This window comes from Camelina sativa, chromosome 2, assembly GCF_030686135.1.
Source record: "Camelina sativa cultivar CO46 ecotype springtype chromosome 2, ASM3068613v1".
Classification (NCBI taxonomy): Eukaryota; Viridiplantae; Streptophyta; class Magnoliopsida; order Brassicales; family Brassicaceae; genus Camelina; species Camelina sativa.
Window position 1 is genome coordinate 30,664,628 of NC_141881.1, and position 18,658 is coordinate 30,683,285.

The 18,658-nt window shown below is 36.1% G+C and overlaps 5 protein-coding genes across 5 annotated transcripts; 1 reads left to right on the forward strand and 4 right to left on the reverse strand.

Moving 5' to 3' along the window:
- Positions 1–3,231: 3,231 nt before the first annotated feature.
- LOC147949356 (uncharacterized) lies at positions 3,232–5,096 on the forward strand. Its single transcript, XM_087492572.1, has 5 exons — positions 3,232–3,408; positions 3,520–3,735; positions 3,854–4,252; positions 4,325–4,549; positions 4,634–5,096. The coding sequence occupies exons 1-5, from the start codon at positions 3,384–3,386 to the stop codon at positions 4,912–4,914; spliced, it is 1,146 nt and encodes a 381-aa protein (XP_087348698.1). The 5' UTR covers positions 3,232–3,383; the 3' UTR covers positions 4,915–5,096.
- Positions 5,097–5,154: 58 nt separating this feature from the next.
- On the reverse strand, positions 5,155–6,369 carry LOC104743591 (uncharacterized). The gene is made up of 3 exons (XM_010464654.3): positions 6,095–6,369; positions 5,724–5,972; positions 5,155–5,610 (listed from the first exon to the last, which is right to left on the reverse strand). Exons 1-3 carry the CDS (start codon positions 6,150–6,152, stop codon positions 5,306–5,308), a joined length of 612 nt encoding a protein of 203 aa, XP_010462956.1. The 5' UTR covers positions 6,153–6,369; the 3' UTR covers positions 5,155–5,305.
- A 172-nt stretch (positions 6,370–6,541) lies between these two features.
- LOC147949357 (uncharacterized) lies at positions 6,542–7,602 on the reverse strand. The gene is made up of 3 exons (XM_087478584.1): positions 7,492–7,602; positions 7,129–7,350; positions 6,542–7,017 (listed from the first exon to the last, which is right to left on the reverse strand). Exons 1-3 carry the CDS (start codon positions 7,526–7,528, stop codon positions 6,749–6,751), a joined length of 528 nt encoding a protein of 175 aa, XP_087334710.1. The 5' UTR covers positions 7,529–7,602; the 3' UTR covers positions 6,542–6,748.
- A 1,276-nt stretch (positions 7,603–8,878) lies between these two features.
- Positions 8,879–10,012, reverse strand: LOC147949358 (uncharacterized). Its single transcript, XM_087470796.1, has 3 exons — positions 9,997–10,012; positions 9,313–9,615; positions 8,879–9,213 (listed from the first exon to the last, which is right to left on the reverse strand). The coding sequence occupies exons 1-3, from the start codon at positions 10,010–10,012 to the stop codon at positions 8,879–8,881; spliced, it is 654 nt and encodes a 217-aa protein (XP_087326922.1).
- A 5,049-nt stretch (positions 10,013–15,061) lies between these two features.
- On the reverse strand, positions 15,062–16,878 carry LOC147949359 (uncharacterized). Its single transcript, XM_087492585.1, has 4 exons — positions 16,336–16,878; positions 15,995–16,127; positions 15,522–15,859; positions 15,062–15,431 (listed from the first exon to the last, which is right to left on the reverse strand). Exons 1-4 carry the CDS (start codon positions 16,851–16,853, stop codon positions 15,311–15,313), a joined length of 1,110 nt encoding a protein of 369 aa, XP_087348711.1. The 5' UTR covers positions 16,854–16,878; the 3' UTR covers positions 15,062–15,310.
- Between the last annotated feature and the right edge of the window lie 1,780 nt (positions 16,879–18,658).

The window sequence follows — 18,658 nt, forward strand, 5'->3', positions numbered from 1 at the left end:
TCTCAAAGTGGCATGCTCCGGCAACCAATGAAATTAAAAGCCCTTTTCCAATGTCACAAATTTTTTTGATAGTAACTAATGTTAAATTTCCCAATGTATTCATGGAAGTTTCTTTGACGCATCATGATGTACGTAACCTCTGTCTCCGAGCTCCTATGGATCTATCAAAAACAGTTTATAGTGTTCCAATCTATCTATCTATGTTTGTTGTAAGCTTGTGTATGATTAGCCTATTTTATCCAACCATTAGGTGTATTTTTTTACATCTAAGTATATTGTATGTTACAAATATATTCTTTACCACCACCTAAGAAAATATCTATATAAACACATTAACCCAACTATTATACTTCTATTTATTTTCATTTTTGCATAATTTATTTAATCACTAAAATTGTCGGTTCAAGAAACTTCTCAAATAAAAAGTATATTACATAGTATACTAATCAATGATGTATCACACAATTGTGTATGACCAACCATAGAGAGAACCTCGGCTCTGCCCTCCTCCCTTATGGAGAGAACCTTGTGTCCAACCTCCTCCACCATGAAGGAAACCGTGGCTCCGCCTTCCTCCCTTGGGGAGATAACCTTGCAGGCGTCCAACCTCTTCCACCATGAAGAGAACATGCTCTGCCTTACTCATGTGTGGAGAGAACATGTTCACATCTTTTAACTATCTCAAAGTGGCATGCTCTGGCAACCAATAAAACTAAAAGCCCTTTTCCAATGTCACAAAATCTTTTGATAGTAACTAATATTATATTTCTCAATGTATTTGTGGAAGTGTCTTTGACACATCATGATGTAGCCTCTATCTCCGAGCTCCTATGCTTGTGTTTGATTAGCCTACTTTATCCAACCATTAGATTGATGGGGTTCTACTCTTTATCTTCCTTTGGGATTGATTGAATGAATGGTAACAATTATGTTTGCATAAAAAAGGGTCTATGATCAACCAATCAAAGTTGAAAAATTAGAAGAAAATTAATTTGACGTAATTAAAGAAATAGATGAAAATTATAAGTACGGTAATATATGAATCTCAAATCAGAGATGAAAATAAAAATTAAATAAAACAATCTAAAACACTAAAATAAAAATTTAAAATATTGTATTAGAAAGAAGACGCATATATTAATCTTACATTTTTTGTTTAGGAACATATTAATCTCTTACTTATTCTAAACTGAAAAAAAAAAAGAGAAAGTATGAGAAGGTTTTTGGTTTAAAAAAAATAAGAAAATTTACCTTCCCATTAAAACTTTTTTACCGATAGAACAAAGTTTAAAACATTGTTTTTGAATAAATTGTTTTGTTAGATGAAAAATGTGTGACGATTATGTAGAAGTGAGTATTTATATTTTTTAGAATTAATAATTAACTGTACATTTTTCTTAATCCCTTTTCTATTTTTTTTTGAATTAATAACTTAAAATTAAAAATAAGTAAATAATGTTATAATTTTAAATTTTATAAAATATATAATCTCCTTATAATTATTTTTTAAGAAACTGTTTAATTTTTGTATTTTTTTGATAATTATCTTTTTACATTATTAATATTGTTTAAATAATTTTGTTGTTTTTGTCATTATCTTAAATTTATTTTATGAAATATTAACTTTTACACATCTCAAAATCTCAAATTAATAACTCGACACGTGTCAAAATCCTGTTAGTGGCTAACTTTCAAAACCCAACTTTATATAATAAGATATTTTGACATGTGTGAAAGGAAAATTTATTTAATAATTATAAAAAATTAAGAAATCCTAAAAATAAAAAGATTACAACTAATATTTTTGAAAGTATATAAAACCAAAGTAATCTATTATATCACTAATTCTAACAGAAAAGTTATCCATTAAATTACTAATTTTAATAGGAAAATATTTGCAATTAATAAGGAAAATATTTGCAATTTAATTGCAATTATTATTTATTATAATCATATAGTAAAAAGAATTTTATATAGAAAAGTGATGAAAGTTTGAAAAGATTTAATGTGTGAAATTAGTGATTAACATAATGTAAGATAATCAAAATAATAAATTAATGTAATTTTCTTAAGTTTTTCAATCGGTGAATGATTTAATAGCGTATTCAATATTATGTTGTTATATAAACCTTGGTTTTCAAAGTTAATAACTCATGTGATCGCGACACGTGTCAATTTAACAATTATTTTTTTTGTCATGTAACTTTGTTTCAACATATTAGTAAATTATAAGAAATTTAAAATTTAAACAATTTAATGAATATAAAAAGATAGTTCATATATGTAAATAAAAAATAATACTAATTCTAATTTTAAATTACTAATTCTATAAGAAAAAAATTAAGAAAATTATAAAATTAATTACTATAATACCATAGTTAAATAAATTATACTGTTAATTATTCATCCTAAAAGAAAAAAGATTGTAGATACTCACATTTACATAAACAAATAATTTTCTCATAATAACGTTTTTGAATTTTTGATTAATTTATGATAATGTTGGACAAGTAGTAAACTATTAATTATGAGATTACAAAATATTAAACAAATATATTTAAGATATTGTTACTTTTTCAAATATGAGATAAAATTAAATTTTAGTTTTTTTGAGAATGATGTTTCATTAATTTTTAGTTTTTATAAAATATTAAGTAAGGTATAAATTTCATACAATGCACTTTTTATATATAAATTATAAATGTTACTCATTAGGATTGATTGAGTGCATAGAATTAAAATATAATTATACTATCATGTAATAATATACAAAAAATTATATTGCAAAATAAAGTGTGTGAACTCTAAATCCGGTTTAAAAAAAAATCAAATGAAATAAAATAATATTTTGATCACAACTTAAAATTTCATATATTTTTCTTATATCCGGGCCTAATCTTTTCAAATATTTTTCATATTTTTCTTAGAATAATGTTATATATATATATATGCCAAAGAACAAACTTTCTTAACTAATAATAAATAATGTCTTTTAGAGCACTCCCATTTTGCACATCTTTGACATGGGATCAGAAAAATAAAAAAATAAAAAAAATAAGAAAATGGTAGAAAGATGTGTGATCAGTGTCTCTGCCCAGAACAAATAAGACACAATGTCAACAGCTGTCATCTCTTGATTTGTTGGAAAAACAAAAAAATAATTAAATAATTAAATTAAATTAAAAATATTATTGTTTAGCTTTTTTGACACCCAACAGCAGGATGAGGGATGAGAATGCCCTTAGGCCGGATATGTTTTGGGATATATAGATATGCAACACAAATCAGTAGCCCTAATTTTGCGAAGTGCCGATCATCCAGCATCTCTCTCGAAATTTCTCATTAATCTTCGTCTCTAAAATCACTACTAAGCTGCTGGGTCAATGGAAACCACAAAAGAACACTACTGTAAGATCTCTCAATTGGGGTTTGTAGGTAATTTTCGATCTGTCAATAATTTTAACGGATGATCTAATTTTTTTTTTTTTTTTTTTTTTTTTTTGTCTCTGTTTTGTTAAGCCTTCTTGCTAGCGAAAAATACAAGGGTGTTCTGGGACGTAGAGGATGTCTCAATCCTTGATCATCTAAATCCTGGTTTGGTTTATAGTAATATCTACTCGGATCTTGAGGATAAGGGTTTTCAATGTAATGGCATCTATGCGTTCGTTGATGGTAATGTCTCGGAAACTTTGAGAAATTCATATTATATTTCCCGAATCTATCTCAACATTGGAGGTGAGAATTTCCTTTACCTTTTTTATTTATTATTGTTTTTACTTATATTATATGTGTGTGTGTGGTCTAGTCTACATCTTTCCGTTCCGTTGATATACAAATTATTTATATATTACAGGAAGTAGATATCAGAGAGTTTACAACATGTCAGTGCGGACTCTTCTCTGGGCAGTGAGAGAGAGAGAGCATTTTATGGAATCAAATTTGATTATATTTTCAAAAAACATTGACGAGCAGTTGACAAGTCTCGTTGAGAGTATCAAAAAGAAAGCTGATTTCGATATTGTCTTCCTAGATCCTAGCAGCATATTAGAGAACAGTGCTGGAACCCCCCCTGTCTTCGTCGAGCATATCAAAGACGTTAGTTACCGTTGCGGCACTTGTAATTCTTCTTCTATAACCAACCCTAATTTTACAAAGCCTAGTCTCTCATCCAACCCCGTCGATAAATTACTCGATAGCCCCAACGTCGAAACATTTTTCAGCAATTTATCCCAGCCCATCGGAAAATTCGCTAGTAAGGACAGACCTCTAAATTTGTTTTTTTTTTTTCTGTGTATTGTTTATATATAATATTTCATCTTTGCAGACGCGTACACAGAAGTCTACTGGTTCGTCGATGATTCGTCAATCATTAACCAACTCGATCCTGGTTTGGTTTATCGGACTATCACATCCGGTCTTTCGAAAAAGGGCTATAAGGGAAGCAATATGGGAATGATCCACGCGTTCATTGAGGATAAGAATACACTCTCCAAAGAAGTGCTGGATATATATTTGGAAAACCTAATCTTTACCTTTACCTTTTCCAAAGGTGTGAATCTATCTTTTGTCTTGTTTTTTTTTTTCTTTTTTTTTAACGCCTTGGTCTTGATTGATTTGGTAAATACTATTTCAGGAAATAAATATGCAATGTTACATGAAATTCTTCCTTGGGCACTGACAAAACGTGCTCTACCAACCAATTTGGTTGTACTCTCAAGAAACATCAATGAAGAGGTCTCAAGGGTTCTTCAAAGTTTGAGAAAGGATGGTAGGTTCAATATTGTCTTTCATGATCCTACTACCCTGTTACTTGCATGTGTTGGAGAACCCATCAAGAAGGACTCTAGTTACCGCTGCCCCTCTTGTAATTCTATTATTGGCAGGGCAGGCCAAAGTAGCTCGCAAAACCAATAAGATCTCAAGAGGTGGAGAGAGTATTCTCCTCTTTAGACTCGTTTGTATTCATCAATGTTATGAGCTGTGTTGGTCTATGAATAAATTATTACTAAGTTAAGTTTGTATTCATCGTATGGTTTGACATCAATGTTATGAGCTGTGTTGGTTGAGATTAATAGAAACAAGTGTGTTCGATCAAATAACTGAGCTATATCTGATCATTCATCACCTGCCAGTTAAGGGCAAGATAGTCTTCAATAAAGAGTAAAAACGATATTTCAATTATTATTTTTGTTTTATGGAAGAAAAGACTACCAAAGATAATCCAATATCACAGTTCATAAACAACATTAAACATGATGAAAATACATTAATTAGTCTCCTCCTCCTCTTCAGAATTGCTTCCTAGCTAGTCCTCGGATGGACCAACAGCATCAGTATCAGCACAAGATTGTGAGCTTCCGCCTCCATCACAAAGCAACTCCCAAAGCCATGCTGAGCTTTCAGTAAAAGGCATCAATTCTGATGTACGCTCTGGTAAGACAACTTTGGCATCAAAACTCCCGAAATACAAACTTTCAATAATTTCGAGGGTCCTCTCTTCTTTGATGGCTCCTTTTGAGAGTATAATCAAATTTGAACAGGCAGGACTATTCACTGCCCACAAAAGAATGTCCACTAACATCTTATAAACTCTCTCATATCCATGTTCCTCTGCAACGGACATCTCTCTAGATTAGATTAGAGATCTCTATCTATATAAGCAGATAAGATATAAAGAGAGGACGAGGGATAAATTAGGTAAAAAGGAGGAATTCATATTCTACCTTTGGGTACGAAATTTAAACTGACCCCGGCAGCCTCGTATCTATCTATCAATTCTTGTTTCGTGGAGGGGGGAAGAAGGGTTTTCTCATCTTCGGTGTCGTACAACGAGATTGACAAAGGACCATTATAACAACCCTTTTCAGCAAGAGCTGATTTGATCTTCTTAGAAATCAAATCAGGATCACATTCAGCAGTAGGGATTGGGAAATCCACCACGTCCCAGAACACACCTGTGTTCTTGTTAACCTCTGCCCACCACGATATCAAAAATAATAATTCATTACAATCGATTCAAAATTTTACAATCAGATGAGAGATTCTAACCAAAACAATTTCGAGCAATACATAGACATAGATAGGGATCTCTTACTGACGTGACGATGATTCCAATGAGACCTGGCGGGTTCCTCGACGGAATCGGAAGACATGGTTTCGATCAAGAGACTTGTCTCAACAACAAGCCAGTACCAATCCTAGTAAAGAGACCTGTGCATGGCCGCATATCTTGAACCTCTCTTCTTATTAGGGTTAGTTCAGACTTCAGATAGTATCTTATTGGGCCTTGTAGATATCAGTTAAACCCTGTTGCCTTAATCATTGCGGCGTAAAATAATACACACAGTACTACTAGCTAGGGAGTACGTTGTGAATATAATGAGTCAGAGAGATGATAAACCCGTAACGATTTCAACTGCGTCAGGAATTTTAGATTGCATAAGAAAAGTGATAATCTTTTAGAAACTGGATTCCTCATAACATCTAACACACAAATCATCAGCTCACATATTTATAAAACAGCATCAGAATAACAAAAACGTTTTCTCTTAGTCCATAAAAGATTATTGGGATTAAACGATATTTCAATTGTATATATATTTTTCTGTTTTATGCAAAGAGAAAGACAAAATGATCAAAAAAGCAAAGAGAATAATTCAATCACAGATTATATAACTAGTCTCCTCTTCATATTGCTAATTGGCAAGGGCATGAGAATCACCACAACACTTGAGCTTAATCGTCAACACTAGAGTTGTGAGCTTCCGCTTCCTTGTGATGGTAGGCTTTCACAAAGCCTAAGCCAAAGCCATTCGGAGCGTTCAGTAGGAGGTATCACTTCAGATGCTTCAACATTGATACTGAAGGAACGCAAATAGCCAAGAAAAGCCAACATCTCTATCTCTTTGAGGTATTTAGAGAGTATAATCAAATTGGACCATTCACCCTTTTTCAGTACGCACAAACCAATGTCCAAGAACATCTTATGAACTCTCTCATATCCATGCGCCTCAGCAACTACATATAACAACGGAGATCTCTAGATTAGATTTAGATATATCTCTATATATCTATATAAGAGAGAGGAGGGATAATAATTAGGTAAAAAGGAGGAATTCATATTTTCACCTTTGGGTACGAAATTTAAACTGACTCCGGCAGCCTCGTATTTATCTATCACTTCTTGTTTCGTGGTTTTGTCATCTATGACGTCGTACAACGAGATTGACACAGGACCATTATAACAACCCTTTTCAGCAAGAGCTGATTTGATCTTCTTAGATATCAAATCAGGATCACATTCAGGGATTGGGAAATCCACCACGTCCCAGAACACACCTGTTTTACCCTCTGCCCACCATGGCAATCAAAAATATTTCAATACAATCCATTCCATAACTCGTCTTTTTTTTTTTTTTTTTTTTAACAAATCATAATCTTTCTATATAGAAGTAACAATTTCGAGTCGAGCAAGACACAGAGGGATCTTACCGGCGTGTACACCCTTAATCTTCGGCGTCCGCGACATGAGAGAAGACGTCTAGATCACGTAGAAACTTTTGTTTCTTAGGGTTAAGACTTGTTAACTTATAGGGATGGGCCTGGCGGATATCAATTAGGCCCAGTTCACGCTCAGTTCACTGCGGCGTAAATTAATACACACAGCCCCTAGCAAAGAGACTGATGAAATAAGCATTTTTTTAAGATATCTGGACGGATATATCCAAAACCGAATCTAAAACCCAAATACTGGCCATGCATGGACGCAGCATAAATTAATGCAACCCTAATTTTACAAAGCGCTATAATGGTTTAGTGAGTATCCGCGCGCTTGTTGATGATAAGAATACACTCTCCAAAGAATTGAGAAATATATATTACGATAACGGAATCCGAATCTGTTCCTTACCCAAAGGTGTGAATCTCCTTTTATCTAATGTAAACCTTTTTGTTTTTTTTTAACGTCTTATACTATTTCAGGAAATAAGTATGCAGTGTTATTGGAAATTCTTCTTTGGGCACTGCTCAACCGTGGTAGACTAGCCAATTTGATTATACTCTCAAGAAACATCAATATTGAAGAGAAGGAGGTCGCAAGTGTTCTTGGAAATTTGGAAGAGAAAGATATTTACAATATTGTCTTCCTTGATCCTGCTACCTTGTTAGAAGCAAGTGTTGGAGATCCCTTAAACAAAATCGGAACCTCACCCAAGGAGGACTGTAGATATCGCTGCCCCACATGTAAGTCTATAATCAAGGAAGGAGGAAGTAACTCCCAAAACCAATAAGATCTCAAGAAAGACAAAAGGCCGAGAGAGTATTCTCATCTTTAGATTTTATGAATAAATTACTAGCTAGTATTTGACTAGTTAAGTTTGTATACATCTTTTGGTTTTGTCTCTTTTGTTTAACTTGAAAGCCTCCATTGAGATTTAGTCCGTGTATTAAAATTAGAGTGCATGTCATAAATTATGAGCTGTGTGTTTTGGTTTGAGTGTAATGGAAGAATATACAAAAAAAAAGTAGGTGCTACCAGAGCTATGAGAGGGCAAAGGGCGACCATATTGTTGTAATGTTGTTGATCCAAGCTATAAGCTCATTACCAGTATTTACTACCAAAGTTTGTATTCATCTTATGGTTTGACATCGTTTACACTTTGAAATCTAAACTTAGCTTTAATTTTGTTTAAAATTAGCTTTAATGTTATGAGTTGTGTTGGTTGAGATTAAAAGATATTTCAATTATTATTTTTGTTGTTTTACGGGAAGAAAAGACTAAACGATCAAAACCAAAGAGAACCAACCAATCACAGATTATAAACATATATAACATGAAGAAAATACATTAGTTACTCTCCTCTTTAGAATTGCTTCCTAGCTAGTCCTCGGATATATGGGCAACAGCATCAGTATGATCAGCACGTTGTGAGCTTCCGTCTCCATCTGAATCCGATGAAAGGCTTTCACAAAGCCTATCCCAAAGCCATGCTGAGCTTTCAGTAAAAGGTAGCAAATTTGATGCACGCTCTGATAAGAGAACATTGACATGGCCCGCCCCCAAATGCAAACTTTCAAGAATATTGAAGGTATACTTTCTTTGATTATTTTTATAGAGTATAATCAAATTTGAAAAGTCACGACCGTCGTTGAGTGCCCACAAAAGAATGTCCAATAACATCTTATGAACCCTATCATATCCATGAGCCTCTGCAGCTATATTATACATATCAACAAGGGAGATATTTAAGAATAGATAACATATCTATATGTCAATATAGTAAGATAAGAGAGGGACTAGGTTTTCATTCACACCTTCAGGTACGAAATTGAAACTGACTCCGGCAGCCTCATATTTATCAATCAATTCTTGTTTCGTGGTTTTCTCATCTTCGACATCGTACAACCGGACTGACAAAGGACCATTATAACCACCCTTTTCATCAAGAGCTGATTTGATCTTCTTAGATATCAAATCAGGATCACATTCAGGGATTGGGAAATCCACCACGTCCCAGAACACACCTGTTTTACCCTCTGCATGCCCACCATGGAAATCAAAATATTTCAATTCGGTGCGGAGAACGAGAATGTTAGAGAAGACGTCTAGTATAGCAACTAGTATAAGTTTTTGTGTGACGTGTTGTAAGAGATTATCCTTGAGAGTGTGAGTGCAGCAACTAGTATAAGTGTTTGTGTGACGTGTTGTAAGAGATTATCCTTGAGATCCAATAACAAAATGTAGTTCATAAGTTTTTTTTTCAAAACAGAGAGTGAAACAGAGAACTATAGAATGACAAGTAAACTGACCTCAAAGAGTGGAAGAGGTCAGTATGTCAACATAATCAAGACTAGTTGTTCGCTTGTTGCGGAAGAAGAAGGAAACTTCTATAGAAACAATGCTACATCTCAGCAAAAGAAAATTTTCGGGAACAAGATGAAAGAAAATATGAGAGGTGAAAGATTGTTTCTTTATTATTCAATCCTTAAAACTATTACATTGTGTAGAACTCATTTATATAGTCTCATAAGATTAAACCTAGATTCTAGAGAGTTCTTTGGGAGAGATTATGTGGCTTCATCTTCATCAACTGGTCCCAATATCTTGAATCGATTATGCAGGGTCACTGTCGTACCTTGTACGGTTTCCTTTGCTACTGTTTTGTTGTCTGCTGCAGGTGACCGTTCTTGAGTCGTGGGCTTCTTCTTTGTATTTTGTTCACAGGCTTTTGGCTTGATGGGCTTGACACAATGTGAGCTCATTGACAAAACAGTGTCGTTTTGTGCTCTGTTCTTTACACTCCCCCGCAAACTTGGAGTGGGGGGAACGCCTACGCCAAGTTTGGTTCTGTAGTACTCAAAAGGCCTTTGGGGTAGAGATTTGGTAAATATGTCCGCCAGTTGAAAGTGAGCAGGAATGTGATTGACAATCACGTTACCAAAGGCGACCTGCTCACGAACATAGTGATAGTGTGTGGCGAAGTGCTTTGTGCGAGCATGAAAGCTCGGATTTGCAGTGAGATAGACAGCGGAGAGATTATCGCAGTTGAGCTCCGGTGTTGCAGGTAGCTGGATGCCTAAGTCATGAAGAAGATTCACAATCCACGTTATTTCAGAGGTTGCTTCGGACATGGCTCTTTATTCAGCTTCAGTAGAGCTTTTGGACACAGTTTGCTGTTTCTTTGACGACCAAGAGATCATATTACGGCCAAGAAACGTGCAAAAGCCACCAGTGGACCTGCTTGTGGAGGGACACCCAGAGTAGTCACTGTCGCTATACACTCGAAGCTTAGAATCTGTGTGACGAGCAAAGGAGACTCCCATCGTAGTGGTGCCTTTGATGTAGCGTAGAATCCGTTTCAGAAGATGAAAATCAGACACTGAAGGTTCATGCATCTTCTGACAAACATAATTGACAGAAAATTGCAGGTCTGGTCTTGTTAATGTCAAGTACTGCAGTCGACCAGCCAAACTTCTGAAATATTTGGGATTTTCGAACAAAACCTTTTGTTTTGGTACTTTGTTCAGTTGTTGAGGAAGTGGTGTCGCGACAGGAGCACAAGTAGACATAGAAGCAGCCGCTAAGAGATCCTCAGCATACTTTTGTTGTGACAGGAACATACCGTTTTCATGATATTGAATCTGAATGCCAAGAAAGTAGTGAAGCTTCCCAAGATCTTTCATTTTGAACTGCTTGTTTAGCTCATCAAGGAGAGTGGAGAGAAGCTCAGAGGAGTTTCCTGTAATCGCCATATCGTCAACATAGAGTAACAGCATAATGATGTCTGTTCCTTTAAAGCAGACAAACAGAGAAGGGTCTCGTAGACTGCAAGTGAAGCCAAAATCAAGCAGAAAATTACTAAACTTGTCAAACCAAGCTCTTGGAGCCTGTTTAAGGCCATAGAGTGATTTATGGAGAAGACAAACGTGATTTGGATGATCCTTGTCAACAAAACCAGCAGGTTGTCTCATGTAAACAACTTCATTGAGATCACCATGGAGGAAGGCATTTTGAACATCCATTTGCTTGATTTCCCAGTTCATGACTGTTGCAAAGTGAAGGACCGCTCTTACTGTTGCTGTTCGGACTACTGGGCTATAGGTTTCAAGATAATCTATGCCTTCTTCCTGTGTGAATCCTTGAGCGACGAGTCTGGTTTTGAACTTGTCAAGAGATCCATCAGCATTGAGTTTGACCCGAAAAACCCACTTGGAACCTAAAACATGCATTTCTGGTGTTTCAGGAACTAAAGAGAATGTATTTGCTTCTTTGCAGTTACTTATCTCTTCAGTCATAGCAGCTGTCAAGTTGGGATCTTTAAGAGCTGCAGTGACTGTTGCAGGTTTCGGGTAGGATACTTTATGCGTGAGAAGAGCATAGCGAGGATTCGGTTTGACAATACCAGCCTTTGATCGAGTTGTCATTGGATGGGTTGAAGTTTCTGCAATTGACTCACAAGTAGTTTCAGTTGTGCAGATATTATCACTGGTAACTGAACTTTGCACATTTGAGACTGGTGGGTGTGAGCTGTTGCCTATAGGATCAAGATCTAAGCTTGCCGTACACTCAGAACTCACATCACCAGCATCATGTTCAAGATCAGTCACGTTTTGTGTTGGCATATCGTCGGTAGAAACAGTGTCATTTGTTGTATTTGGAGTTGGCATTGTCGTAACAGGAATCTGTTCTGTTGCGGTTGCAGTGGCTTCTGCAGAGTCTGCAACTGGAGCACAGGATGTAGTATCAGTAGAAAGCTGCTTGAGCCAGGCTGCATATAGTGGTGTGGGCGATGATTTGTGAAGATAACTGTATACACTTGTGAATGGAAAACTTGTTTCATCAAAGATGACATGGCGATTGATGTATACACGCCCAGTAGGAGGATAAAAACATATGTATCCCTTATATTTTTCAGTGTATCCGAGAAAAACACACTTAAGTGAGCGAGGATCAAACTTGTTTTGACTGTATGGTCTCAACATCGGGAAGCAGGCACAGCCAAAAGTCCTTAAGGCGGAATATTCTGGTGGTTTCGAGAATAGAGCTTCATAAGGACTTATGTTATCTGCGAGAGCACTTGTAGGCAGGAGATTGCTCAGAAAATTTGATGTAAAGAATGCTTTTACCCAGAAACTCTGTGGTATAGCACTTTGAAAGAGCAAAGTTAGAGCCATCTCTGTTAACTGCCTATGCTTCCTCTCTGCTATACCGTTTTGTTGAGGAGTGTGAGGACAGGAGACAAAGTGTTGAATCCTAGATGCCTCCAGATGAGTAAGAAGTTTCTGACTTGTGAATTCCCCACCTCCATCAGATTGAAATGTCCCTATCTTTGTTTGTAAAAGGTTTTCAACAAAAGACTGAAACTTGATGAAGATTGAGTAGAAATCAGATTTTCTTTTTAGAGGATATAGCCAACAATATCTTGAGAAGTTATCAATGAACACAACATAGAATCTGAATCCTTGAACAGAAGATACAGGAGAGGGACCCCAGAGATCACAATGAACTCTCTCTAGGGGTCTTGATGCAATAAAAGTCGAAGAAACAAATGGCAACTTTGAACTCTTCCCAAGCTGACATGACTCACACACCTTCTTGGTACTTTTATTGATTTGAATTGCCTTATTTGTAGATAGAAGTTGAAGGATTTGCTGATGTGGATGCCCTAACCTTTGATGCCAAACCTCATCGCTAGTCTTGACTTGTCTTGTAGAGTAAAATATCTTGTACTTAGGGTCATCCAGTTTATACAAACCATTAGTTTCCCTTCCCTTTGTCAGAACTTTGCGTGTTGCTTTGTCCTTTATAACAACATCATCACCATCAAACGAGACTTTACAAGGATAATCTTTAGTTAACCTTGAAACTGACAATAATGATTTAGCTATTTCAGGACAAACAAGCACATCTTTAAGTGGGAGATTACCTGATGTGGAGGGAAGGTTTGCAGAGCCAACATGTGTGATAGGTAAAAAATTCCCATCACTCGCCATCACCATATCTGTTCCATGATAGGGTTGCGCCTTTTGCAGGCGTTGAGTCGAGCTGGTGATGTGCGCTGTTGCAGCAGAGTCTGGATACCAGCTATTGTCCTCGGTGACATCAGTAATGTGAAGAGCAGAGAACGCAGCAGCATTGATTGCAGGTTGAGGAGATTGCTGATACTCTTCATCGAACCGATACCAGCACTCAAACGCATTGTGTCCTCGTTTTCCACATATTTGACAGTTTGGTTTCTCAGTTGATGTAACAGAGGAGTTCGATGGTCGAGACGTGTTGAACTGTTGGTGAAATCCACGACCTCTAGTAGAGTAGCTTCCTCGGCCTCTGCCTCTGTTACCTCTTCCTCTGTATTGAGAGCCAACGTTTCTCATCGTGTTGAAGGCTAAGTGAGGAGACACTTCAGTTGAAACAGAGTATCGTTGTATACGATCTTCGTATCCAGTTAGGCGAGAGACAACAGTTTCGTAAGTAGGTTCAGGAACTCTATCCATGGAGTCCTCAACAACAGTTATGATTGGCTCATACTCTCTACCTAAACCTCTTAAAGCTGCAAAAATCTTCATCTTTTCGCTAACAGGATCACCAATAGAAGCAAGTTGGTCACAGATATCTTTAATTCCTCTAAGATATTCTGACATGCTTTTATCTAACTTCTCACTATTTTGAAGACGTCTTTGCAACTCAAACAGCCTAGAAGACGATGTGCGGTTAAAGTGAGAGATTAGAGTAATCCATACCTTATGAGAAGTTGTAGATCCGACTACCAGCCTCATTACATTTTCACTCATCGAACCAAGTAACCAGGCCTTAACCACTTGATCTACTCGAGACTAGTTCTCGAAGTCTGGATTTGAAACCTCTTCCGTCTTGTTGTCATTTTTGTTTCGGACAGGAATTGTTTCTTGTGGTGGCTTGGTTGCACCGTTTACAAACCCAAGTAGGGCTTGACTGCGAAGGAAAGACTCAAACTGAGACTTCCATATGATGTAGTTTTCTTCTGTGAGCTTGATTGTAACACAGTAAGAGATGTGTAGTGAAGGAGAAGAAAAGAGTTCCATGGAGCCGTCCATGGCTCTGATACCATGAAAGAAAATATGAGAGGTGAAAGATTGTTTCTTTATTATTCAATCCTTAAAACTATTACATTGTGTAGAACTCACTTATATAGTCTCATAAGATTAAACCTAGATTCTAGAGAGTTCTTTGGGAGAGATTATGTGGCTTCATCTTCATCAACTGGTCCCAACATCTTGAATCGATTATGCAGGGTCACTGTCGTACCTTGTACGGTTTCCTTTGCTACTGCTTTGTTGTCTGCTGCAGGTGACCGTTCTTGAGTCGTGGGCTTCTTCTTTGTATTTTGTTCACAGGCTTTTGGTTTGATGGGCTTGACACAATGTGAGCTCATTGACAAAACAGTGTCATTTTGTGCTCTGTTCTTTACAAGAGACTGCAAGATCAGTATGCATATGCTTTTATTGAGTTTTGGAGAATCCCAGAACAGGAGCCCAGAGCAAATAATAAAGAAGTTAATTGTACTCTCTATCAACCTCAGCGAGATGTGTAATAAATTATTACTAATAAGAGTTGAAAAATAAAAGCAAATAATGTAACAACACAACGTTAATGTTCTTCATACAATAATCGAAACCTACAAATCCGATTCTCTCTTTTGCACAAGATGATAATAGAACTTAGATGACATTTATCAGATAAATAAATTGACCCAAAAAGTTAAACTAACAGGGCTTTGTGTACACGTGAAACACAGATTACCTTGGTCAAGGTAGTTGGTCTCTCTACAAAATGCTATTTGGTAGGTGGAGATCTCAGCTTATCATCTGACTCATGCTTAAGAGAAGAATCCCCTCCCATTAGTTGTTCGAATCCTTCTACCTTAACGGGTTGAGCCCTGACCGTTCCTGGTGTACTGCAATTAGAATGGAGACATAAACTTTTAAGACCCGTCGAGTAGGTATATAGAACAATGTGACTTTTTGAGTTCTGAGAGGCTACTTACGGTGTCTGCATTTGTGGAATTTGCATTGAAGCCAATTGCCTGAATTGGTTATAGCCCGGCTGTTGCTGCATATTCGACATGGCAGCAATCTGTTGCTGTCTGAGTTGCTGCTGTATCTGTTGGTGTCTTGGGTTCATAGGGTTGAAGGCATTTCCATCTACTGCCATTTCAGAAGGATTCTCTAGCTTTACCTGAACCAGCGGCCGATCTTTTTCCATATCCATGTTGGGTCGTGGTGATGTAACTTGACGCCTACGCAGTCTCTCTAGCTGTTGCTGCTGCTGAAAGGTTGGCGAATTAACCATTTGCTGCATCTGTGGATGCATTTGCCTCTGGATCTGCAATCACATCAGAACAAGAAGTCAGAGAAGTTAAGCGAAAAAAGTAACTATTTAAATAAATGATCTCTTCGTGCACAATATTTAAACCAATTAAGATGCCAAATGATAAGCGCAACAATTTTATGTACATACTTGTTGCGGTAACCGGAGAGATGCTTGTTGCTGCAGATGTAACTGTTGCTGCAGTACTTGTGCTTGTTTCTGATTTGGAGGAGGATGGCTCTTAGTACTATCTCTAACAAGCTCTGCTAAACTCCCAAGATTACTGAAAAACAGCGTCAAAGTTAATCATATGAACAGATGAACAAAACTATCAATGTTAGTTTTATTACTAACATGTGTCTATGAGGAAAATGCTATGAAAGGGAGAACATATACGACAAGAAACATCTAAGGATTTTAGACTTCATTAAGGAAAAGATTGACCTTCACAAATCACTCGAAGGAGGCAAAACCACTCAAAAGAAACTCACCTATATCCCGTCGTATTAAGGAACATCTTAATCAACTGCAACGCTGAGCACTCCTTTTTGTAACTATCAGTAAGAAGCTTCAAAATACTGCCTAATTTAGAGATATGTCGGCTAACCAACTGAGAGAAGACATCAATCGGAACCTCGGTTGCACCTTCGAATCCCATCGTCAGAAGCATGCGTGCAACAACTTTCTGTGACACCAGAGCCGCTTGATCATCACTAAAACCCATTTTTTCAGCCTTTTTACGGCGCAGAACTCCTCTGTCTTCCATCCTATGGTACTCAGGCATCATCCCAAGCCTCTCGATCATGACATGACTCCTGGTAGTAACTTGCGGTAAAGTATCAAGTACCCCAAAGAAGTCTGTTTTGAAGTTGCTTTGTGCTCTGGTAACCGGCGAAAGGGCAGACTCGGGTACACAGTTCATTCTAAACATTGTCTCTGGAAGAAAAAGTATATCATCTTCTGAATTATCGAAGCCAGAACTTGGATGTGCACTAGATGACCTACTCATATGACCTAAACTTCGATCTTCTAAAAAAGGTACGTTATTTATAAAAAGCATTTTTTTGCTATAATACACTGATGTATATCCATTTACAAATTTTTTATTTTTGTTACCATTAAAAGTATATTTCTTTATACCTAAGTATATCGTATGTTACAAATATATTCTTTATCACTACCTAGGAAAATATCTATATAAACACATAACGGAAACTATTATATGTCTATTTATTTTAGCTTTTGCATTTCTTTAATCATTAAAATTGTTAATTCAATAAACTTTTCGAATAAAGAATATATTATATAGTATACTAATCAATGATGTATCATCACAATAGTGTATGACCAACCATGGAGAGAACCTCGGCTCCGCCTCCTCCCTTATGGAGAGAATCATGTGTCCAACCTCCTCCACCATGAAGAGAACCTTGGCTCTACCTTCCTCTCTTGGGAAGATGACATTGCATGTGTCCGACCTCTTTCACCATCGAGAGAACCTTAGCTTTGCCCTCCTCATGTGTGGAGAGAACATGTTTACGTCTTTTAACTATCTCAAAGTGGCATGCTCCGGCAACCAATGAAATTAAAAGCCCTTTTCCAATGTCACAAATTTTTTTGATAGTAACTAATGTTAAATTTCCCAATGTATTCATGGAAGTTTCTTTGACGCATCATGATGTACGTAACCTCTGTCTCCGAGCTCCTATGGATCTATCAAAAACAGTTTATAGTGTTCCAATCTATCTATCTATGTTTGTTGTAAGCTTGTGTATGATTAGCCTATTTTATCCAACCATTAGGTGTATTTTTTTACATCTAAGTATATTGTATGTTACAAATATATTCTTTACCACCACCTAAGAAAATATCTATATAAACACATTAACCCAACTATTATACTTCTATTTATTTTCATTTTTGCATAATTTATTTAATCACTAAAATTGTCGGTTCAAGAAACTTCTCAAATAAAAAGTATATTACATAGTATACTAATCAATGATGTATCACACAATTGTGTATGACCAACCATAGAGAGAACCTCGGCTCTGCCCTCCTCCCTTATGGAGAGAACCTTGTGTCCAACCTCCTCCACCATGAAGGAAACCGTGGCTCCGCCTTCCTCCCTTGGGGAGATAACCTTGCAGGCGTCCAACCTCTTCCACCATGAAGAGAACATGCTCTGCCTTACTCATGTTTGGAGAGAACATGTTCACATCTTTTAACTATCTCAAAGTGGCATGCTCTGGCAACCAATAAAACTAAAAGCCCTTTTCCAATGTCACAAAATCTTTTGATAGTAACTAATATTATATTTCTCAATGTATTTGTGGAAGTGTCTTTGACACATCATGATGTAGCCTCTATCTCCGAGCTCCTATGCTTGTGTTTGATTAGCCTACTTTATCCAACCATTAGATTGATGGGGTTCTACTCTTTATCTTCCTTTGGGATTGATTGAATGAATGGTAACAATTATGTTTGCATAAAAAAGGGTCTATGATCAACCAATCAAAGTTGAAAAATTAGAAGAAAATTAATTTGACGTAATTAAAGAAATAGATGAAAATTATAAGTACGGTAATATATGAATCTCAAATCAGAGATGAAAATAAAAATTAAATAAAACAATCTAAAAACACTAAAATAAAAATTTAAAATATTGTATTAGAAAAGAAGACGCATATATTAATCTTACATTTTTTGTTTAGGAACATATTAATCTCTTACTTATTCTAAACTGAAAAAAAAAAAGAGAAAGTATGAGAAGGTTTTGGTTTAAAAAAAATAAGAAAATTTACCTTCCCATTA

Excerpts from the sequence above, each read along its gene's own strand:
- LOC147949357 (XM_087478584.1), bottom strand. The coding sequence starts at position 7,528 with ATGTCGCGGACGCCGAAGATTAAGGGTGTACACGCCG. Across the intron at positions 7,351-7,491 it reads GATTAAGGGTGTACACGCCG|AGGGTAAAACAGGTGTGTTC; the intron begins GTAAGATCCCTC and ends CATGGTGGGCAG. Across the intron at positions 7,018-7,128 it reads TTTAAATTTCGTACCCAAAG|TTGCTGAGGCGCATGGATAT; the intron begins GTGAAAATATGA and ends TGTTATATGTAG.
- LOC104743591 (XM_010464654.3), bottom strand. The coding sequence starts at position 6,152 with ATGTCTTCCGATTCCGTCGAGGAACCCGCCAGGTCTCATTGGAATCAT. Across the intron at positions 5,973-6,094 it reads TTGGAATCATCGTCACGTCA|AGGTTAACAAGAACACAGGT; the intron begins GTAAGAGATCCC and ends CGTGGTGGGCAG. Across the intron at positions 5,611-5,723 it reads TTTAAATTTCGTACCCAAAG|AGGAACATGGATATGAGAGA; the intron begins GTAGAATATGAA and ends TGTCCGTTGCAG.
- LOC147949359 (XM_087492585.1), bottom strand. The coding sequence starts at position 16,853 with ATGAGTAGGTCATCTAGTGCACATCCAAGTTCTGGCTTCGATAATTCA. Across the intron at positions 16,128-16,335 it reads CTTAATACGACGGGATATAG|TAATCTTGGGAGTTTAGCAG; the intron begins GTGAGTTTCTTT and ends GCTGTTTTTCAG. Across the intron at positions 15,432-15,521 it reads ATTCCACAAATGCAGACACC|TACACCAGGAACGGTCAGGG; the intron begins GTAAGTAGCCTC and ends TTCTAATTGCAG.
- LOC147949358 (XM_087470796.1), bottom strand. Across the intron at positions 9,214-9,312 it reads TTTCAATTTCGTACCTGAAG|CTGCAGAGGCTCATGGATAT; the intron begins GTGTGAATGAAA and ends TGTATAATATAG.
- LOC147949356 (XM_087492572.1), top strand. The coding sequence starts at position 3,384 with ATGGAAACCACAAAAGAACACTACT. Across the intron at positions 3,409-3,519 it reads AACCACAAAAGAACACTACT|CCTTCTTGCTAGCGAAAAAT; the intron begins GTAAGATCTCTC and ends TGTTTTGTTAAG. Across the intron at positions 3,736-3,853 it reads AATCTATCTCAACATTGGAG|GAAGTAGATATCAGAGAGTT; the intron begins GTGAGAATTTCC and ends TATATATTACAG.